The sequence below is a fragment of the Ceratina calcarata genome, unplaced genomic scaffold (genome assembly GCF_001652005.2).
Source record: "Ceratina calcarata isolate Rehan_Ccalc_2016 unplaced genomic scaffold, ASM165200v1 scaffold369.2, whole genome shotgun sequence".
Taxonomy (NCBI): Eukaryota; Metazoa; Arthropoda; class Insecta; order Hymenoptera; family Apidae; genus Ceratina; species Ceratina calcarata.
In genome coordinates, this window is record NW_017160008.1 from 1,192,079 (window position 1) to 1,198,325 (window position 6,247).

The 6,247-nt window shown below is 52.0% G+C and overlaps 1 protein-coding gene across 3 annotated transcripts in view; it reads left to right on the plus strand.

Annotated features, from left to right (window-relative positions):
• alpha-Man-IIb (alpha-Mannosidase class II b) overlaps positions 1-6,247 on the plus strand; it is a 51,310-nt gene that overhangs the window by 36,132 nt on the left and 8,931 nt on the right. For all 3 annotated transcript variants that reach the window (XM_018026009.2, XM_026814169.1, XM_018026010.2), the window contains 3 exons: positions 2,019-2,111; positions 4,356-4,528; positions 5,451-5,584. In XM_018026009.2, coding sequence (XP_017881498.1) covers positions 2,019-2,111; positions 4,356-4,528; positions 5,451-5,584 — 400 coding nt within the window. The remainder of the gene's footprint in view (positions 1-2,018; positions 2,112-4,355; positions 4,529-5,450; positions 5,585-6,247) is intronic.

Consider the following 6,247-nt stretch of genomic DNA (forward strand, 5'->3'; position numbering starts at 1 on the left):
TGTCCGCGGAGCTCTGATCCATAAAAATGAAAAATCTGCCCGAATCGAGTACGTCGGTGTATACAATTTCGCGTTTTTAGCCAGCCTCTGGAAACATCTGCACACTCGCTACGCTCTCGACTTTTGCTCCGACGTGTATAACGGAAGATCCCGTGGAACGGGAGGATAACGGGAAATGGTGCGCCGTTGTTCCCCGATTAATTAATTCGAAAATTTGCGAATCGAGGGGGCGGGATTAAAGGTGCGTAATCGCGTATCGAGCGTGGCCGCGTAATACGCCCTGATGGGACCCCGGTGTGAATTACTTTAGCCGAAAATACGCGCGAAATTGCAGGGACGCGTTATCGGCCGATGACGCATCGTCGAGTCACGCGTCGCCGTTCCCGGTTCGAACAAAATTTACGCCCCGGGAACCTCTGGCATAATGCATGTTCCTAATGGTGAGCTCGTTTCGCCGGTGCATTTCAACGACGAGACGCGAAACGTCGCTTTACGATTCATCGGAGGATTCGTCGCGAATCGTTGTCGAGTAAAGTTGGACGTGCAGTAATTTATCGGCAAGTAGATAACCGGTGGAAAAACGAAATTGACGTATCGCGCGAGTCGTAAAGAACCGATGAAAGGTCGGGCCATTGATCCGGCCTGACCGGTGGAGTGGAAACGGCCGATAATGGGGTGTCGCGGTGTTCTCGCTCGGGCAACTTCCGGAACCGAAGTTCGAAAACGAGAAGACGCGTTACTTGGAGATTCGGTCAAGGTCTACGTGTCGTGAGACGATATCGATCGGTTCGGACGCATTCCCTCCTCTGCGAGATCGCGAAATCGATGGCCTAATCGCGGAAACCATACGAGCGCTTCCTCTCGCGTGCTCCCGACCCAGAAACCTAAAAAATCGCATCGAGCGGGAAACCCTTTGTCAAGGTTCCGCCTTAGAAAATTACCTCGCCGAACCGCAGTTCGATCTTGAGCTATCCGGAGCAGATTCGACTCGACGAGTCGAAGTTGTCGCGGCTCGTTATCGAGAAAATCCATCTTCCTTTCGTTGAAACATCCGGTGTTCCGGCGGGGCAACGGAGGGAAGCGGGAGGAGCTTTCGGAAGATCTGGAACGTGTTCGACGAAAGCTCGGGGACCGCGACGACGATGACTTCGACGCGAAAGAAGATGAACGAGAGGCGAACGGGGGCGACCCTCTCCTTCCGTACGGTTCTGAGGTATCGGCTTTTCGATTGGGTCACGTACGCCGCGCTCTCCGTGTGCGCGGACGCCGCACCGGGGAATACGCTCTAATGGAAATCGAAAATACGGCTCGCGAGCGAGAATCACGGTCCTCTTCTAGCCGGCTGAATCGAAAATTGATTTTGAAAACCCTCCTGTGCGTACCTTCGTACGTTCGGCTGTGTCATCGTTTCGCCACGGGTCCGCGCTTTCGTCCTAATATTATCTGCATTTCGAACGTCCCGATCGACGATTCGCGTCGTAACTCCGGGTCATCGAATCGGCGTAACGAGGCAATGTTTGATAGTACGTTCTCCGTAATGGTCGATCGACGGTGTATTTTTTAATGAACACCGTCGTTTTCGAGAAAGGGGAAGGAAACGTTGGAGGGCTCGTCTGTTCGGAACAGGTGGCTCAATCGCGCGTATTACGCTCCCTCGGTGTTCGAAGGAACAGGGATGAAAGCTGGAAACCGTGAACCGCTCCGCGTCAATCACGCGTCAGGAACAAAGGAATGCTTAGCGCAGTGGATGCACTCATTTGCCTCCTCCGCTCTCGCAGACGTCCCTGTCGCGTCGCTCACGCGTCTCCTTTGACGCGCGATTGCCTCGACTATTACCCGCCCCGAGAGGAAATAGACCGTCGTCGGTATCAATCGACTCCCGACGATCCTGATAAATTTCGATCGTTCGTCAAATCGAATCGCGTGTTTAAAAGAGCCGACCGCATCCTCGATTCGTTCAACGTCGTCATCGTGAATTTTTATGTAGACCCGACTGATTCGTTTCTTTTCTGTTGCAGCCGTCGTGGATGCGCAGTAGGGAATACTGGGACGACAGCTTCGAGGTCCGCTACACGGAGCTGAGAAAGGATCCGACGAGGCCACCGTTGAAAGTAATATTGTCTTCGTTAACTCTGTCCACCTTATCTCCGCGGATTCCCGTTGTCAATCCCCGTCACGATTACCTCTCGTACCCTACCCGTTTCCGTCGCGCGCAAAATTAAATCGAAAACAGCTCTCCTGTCCCTAACGTCTGTCGTTCCTACGTACGACGTACATAAAAATGGGTTAACCGGCATGGTCAATGGCCCTCGAAAGAACTCGGAAACGGTCTCTGACCTCGGTTGATAATACCCCGAGCAAAGGCTCGAAAAGTTCGCCGGACGATTCGACGGACCGTAACGATCCGCGGAATTCCGCGTCGTTGCCCAGAGAAAAGTCCATCCTTTGCGCGAGTACGTAATTTCCCGCATGTCGCGGTCGTCGAGTCGACCTTTGTGCGATCTCCCTCGCCACTGGCAGTAAAAATGCCATCAGAATTTCGTCGAAATCCCTCGGAAACCCTCTCGTCCACGCATTTCCAATATTTATCCGCGCGAAAAAAACGCTGCGCTTCGTTGTACAAAAAAAAGTTAAAAACTGCGCGCTCTCCTAATATTCTCACCGAGTTCCTGCCATGAATCCTTGCCCATTCGGCTTAAAAATCGCGCTGCCGCTGACACGTTTGTGGAAAGATCACCGGGCATCGTGCCTCTCGGGACTCGAGACGAAAATCGGTTCCCTACCGGAAGCGTTTCCGGCCAAATATTTGTCCTACCGTTTCAGGTTCGGTCGTACGATTACCGTCCTTTCAATGGCGTTACAGTCTCGTCGAGAACGGAACAACGAGCGTTCTGGTTTCGAAGTCATATTTAATTTATAGCGTACAGATTATGGATTTTTAACGTCTAAACTATGGACAGCCTTCGCGGTATAGTAAGTACTAGCGCATAAATGAAATGGGGCTCTAGTACTGAGGTACAAAGTTTTCCTCGATCCTTAACTAGCTCTCTCGGAATCGTCGCCTAGTTACTAGTTTTCGATGCAGGCGAATCGATCGACCCTCGATCGGGGCGAACGTTCGCCTCGTTCCCGAAACGAGCTCGATGAGGACCGAGGCTTTTAGTTCTCGCGGCGGGACGCGTCAGACCGGGGAAGTCGCAGAAGTTCACGAGTTCCCAAGCCGGAAATTAACCCGAAGAGCTCGCGATGCACTTTTGCCAGGCAAAGAGTGACGCGAAACCTCGAGACAAAGTCGTCGAGCCGCGGGAGCCTTCGGGAACGCGGTGAAATTTTGCGGGTTTGCGAGCGTGCCGTCGGTTCTCTTCCGTTTTTACGCATCGAAAAGAGAGAGAAAGTGCGTTCGTAGCTTTTGTCCGACGGTTTGACGCGACGATCATGAGACGGATATCGGGTCGTCGTAATCCTCTTTGTGGCAGCGGTTCTCGCGCGTCGTCTTTTTTCCATCGCGATCGAGCGGGTCGAGTCAGCCTGAAAGATCAAACAGGCAGCGCGCCGCGTTAAATATTCATAAAAGGAAGGAGAGGAAAAAAGCCGAGAGAGGGAAAAATTGAAGCGCGGGAGGCGGATCAGTATGAATTTTCATTAACGCGAACTTTCGGCCCGGCCAAATCAAATTGACTTCGACGAATTTCAAATGCAATTTCGAATCGCCCCTAAAATCTGCATGTCGCCGCTGGCGTCGACGTTAATCGTTGCATTAGTTACCGGAAAAACGGGTGCCGTAAATCCTGTGAAATCCTTTGAAACGATCGAGTCTCCCGATCCTCCGTGGAAGCAGAGCAGTGGTACGCCGATCGCGCGTTGCCCGATTGTAACGAGGCCCGCAAATTGTTTTACGGGCAACGTTGACACCGGGGTCTGCGGCTCGGCCGGCAGTGTATCAATTAAGGGTAACGTCGTTATCGCGGCGAGACCGGCCGTAGCCTAATTAACGAATTTCCAAAGCGAGGAGAGAACCGCTGCGCTCGAAATTCGTTAAGGTACCGATGAATTTGAATAATTCGATTAATCCGGGCGAGTAATACGCCTCCGTGGCGAGTAACGAGCCAATAAATTTCGTCGGGATAATGGATATATGTGTATCGCGTTTCCCATCGACCCTACTCTCAATAGCCGTTCCTCGGCGAAACCGATAAGTTCGATCGATCGGCTCCGGGTACGGATCTGCGATCTCGAGTTCCATGTAATCGCGCTTCCCAAACTCCAGCTTCCCTTTCCTCGTAAAAAAAAGTACCCCTTTGGAGTTCGGGAGCGAGGTTTCTTCTCGACGCTACTTTCTCTCTCCGCGATTGCAGGTGATTCTGATGCCGCACAGCCACACGGACCCGGGCTGGCTAAAGACGTTCGAGCAGTACTTCCACAGCTCTACGAGAAGCATCTTGAACAACATGGTGTCGAAACTCCAGCAGTGGCCGAACATGACCTTCATCTGGAGCGAGGTGTCCTTCCTCTCTCTCTGGTGGGAGAGGTGAGTAACGAAATACGACGATCCCGTCCTAAACAAGAGCGATGGCAAACAACCGCGTTTCCAGAGATCGTCCCCATTTTCTCTGGTCTCGGTTCGATCGTCCCGGCCACAAAGCCCCGCAGTAACCGTCGGTTTTTATCCCCGCGTTAGAAGCTACCGCGCGTACGCGTTTCGGGAAGACGACGGTCGTAAAGAGTGCCATTAAGGGAGCGAAACGGTGCCGGGATGGCCGAGGCTCTAAAGAACGGTTAGAGCGTCCCGACGCCGGGATATCCGCTGGCTTTGCCCCTTTTTTTTAACGCTCGAGAAAAACGCGTAGGACGAAGATGAGAAAGCATTGCGGACATAAAAGGGAATCGGCGACGAGACAAGAGCCCCTGAGCGAAGGGACTGGTTCGGCGAATCGACGGGGAATCAAATTCCGGGACAAAGGGCAATACGAGCATCGTTCCGTGATCGAAACGGATTCGGTTCGACCCCTCTGCGTCGCAACGTCGGTTCAATAAATGAACTCCGTGCGAATCGTGGATCGATCCTTGCGAAAGCAGAGACCTAAACACGTCGTCCTACCGGGGATCGACGACTTCCTCTGGGATCTGGCTAAATCGCGTAGCAGAAACGGAATTCGTGGAAGTGACGCGAAACGCGGAAAAGGCTGCCGACCGGAATCGCGTAAACCGTAATACCAGCCGGGAGTGGAACGCGCCCTCGGCTATAAATATGATTTGTATCGCGGATCGTATCGCGGGAAATTACAAGCTGCGGCGTTACTCGGCCGCCGCTGTCTGCGACGTAACTCACCATTACGGTACACCTCCGTTCGCGAGTCTCGGAACGTATCGCAAAACGTACCGTACTCGCCACGAAATAATGAGTACTTGAACGTTCGAAGGATGCGACGAGAATTATTTTCTATTTCCAGCGCGCATCCCACGAAGAAGATGGTGGTGAAGAGGCTCGTGAAAGACGGCAGACTGGAAATGACCACCGGTGGTTGGGTGATGACCGACGAGGCCACGTCGCACGTATACGCCATGCTGGATCAGCTGATCGAAGGTGAGCGAGCTTTTCTCGGCTTTCCTCCGTCGCTCGTCGAGGTTCCTAGAGGGGATTTCATAAATGCTCTTAACGCGTTTTACGCCCGTTGATCGCGAGAGCAAACGAACCTGCAGCAATTTGATGCCAGGATTTTCCCGTCGCCTGCAATTCCCTTGATCACAGCCGCGGCTGATACTACCGGCCGAGGCCGTGATAATTACCGTTTCCCTAAATACGTCCCGGCGTTATCGTCGTCTCGAGGTCATTAGACGCGATCACGGCTAGAGTCGCGACGTTTGGGAGTCGTCGGGATTATCCCGCCGCGCTTCTTCGAGAATTAATACTCGCAGACTCGTCTCGATGTGCCCGCTTTCATTAAAATTCATCGTCTCTATCGCCTACGATTATTATTCGCGTCCGTAAGAAAATTTTCTGTCTTCTCACGTTTTCACGTTTGATCCGAAAAGATCCGCATAGAGAAATTCTTAAACTAGATCGTAGTTATTCGCTTGGTAGCGTTTGCAAAAAGTTTGCAAATCAAGGTCAAGGATAATAAAATCTTAACCAATATTAACCAACCTTAAGGTTGTATTGGCTATACAGTCAATCCCAAAGGTTTATGCACTTTAGAAACGCATTTTTTAAAAAGAAATCAGACTTCGGAAGAACATTGCTAATAAT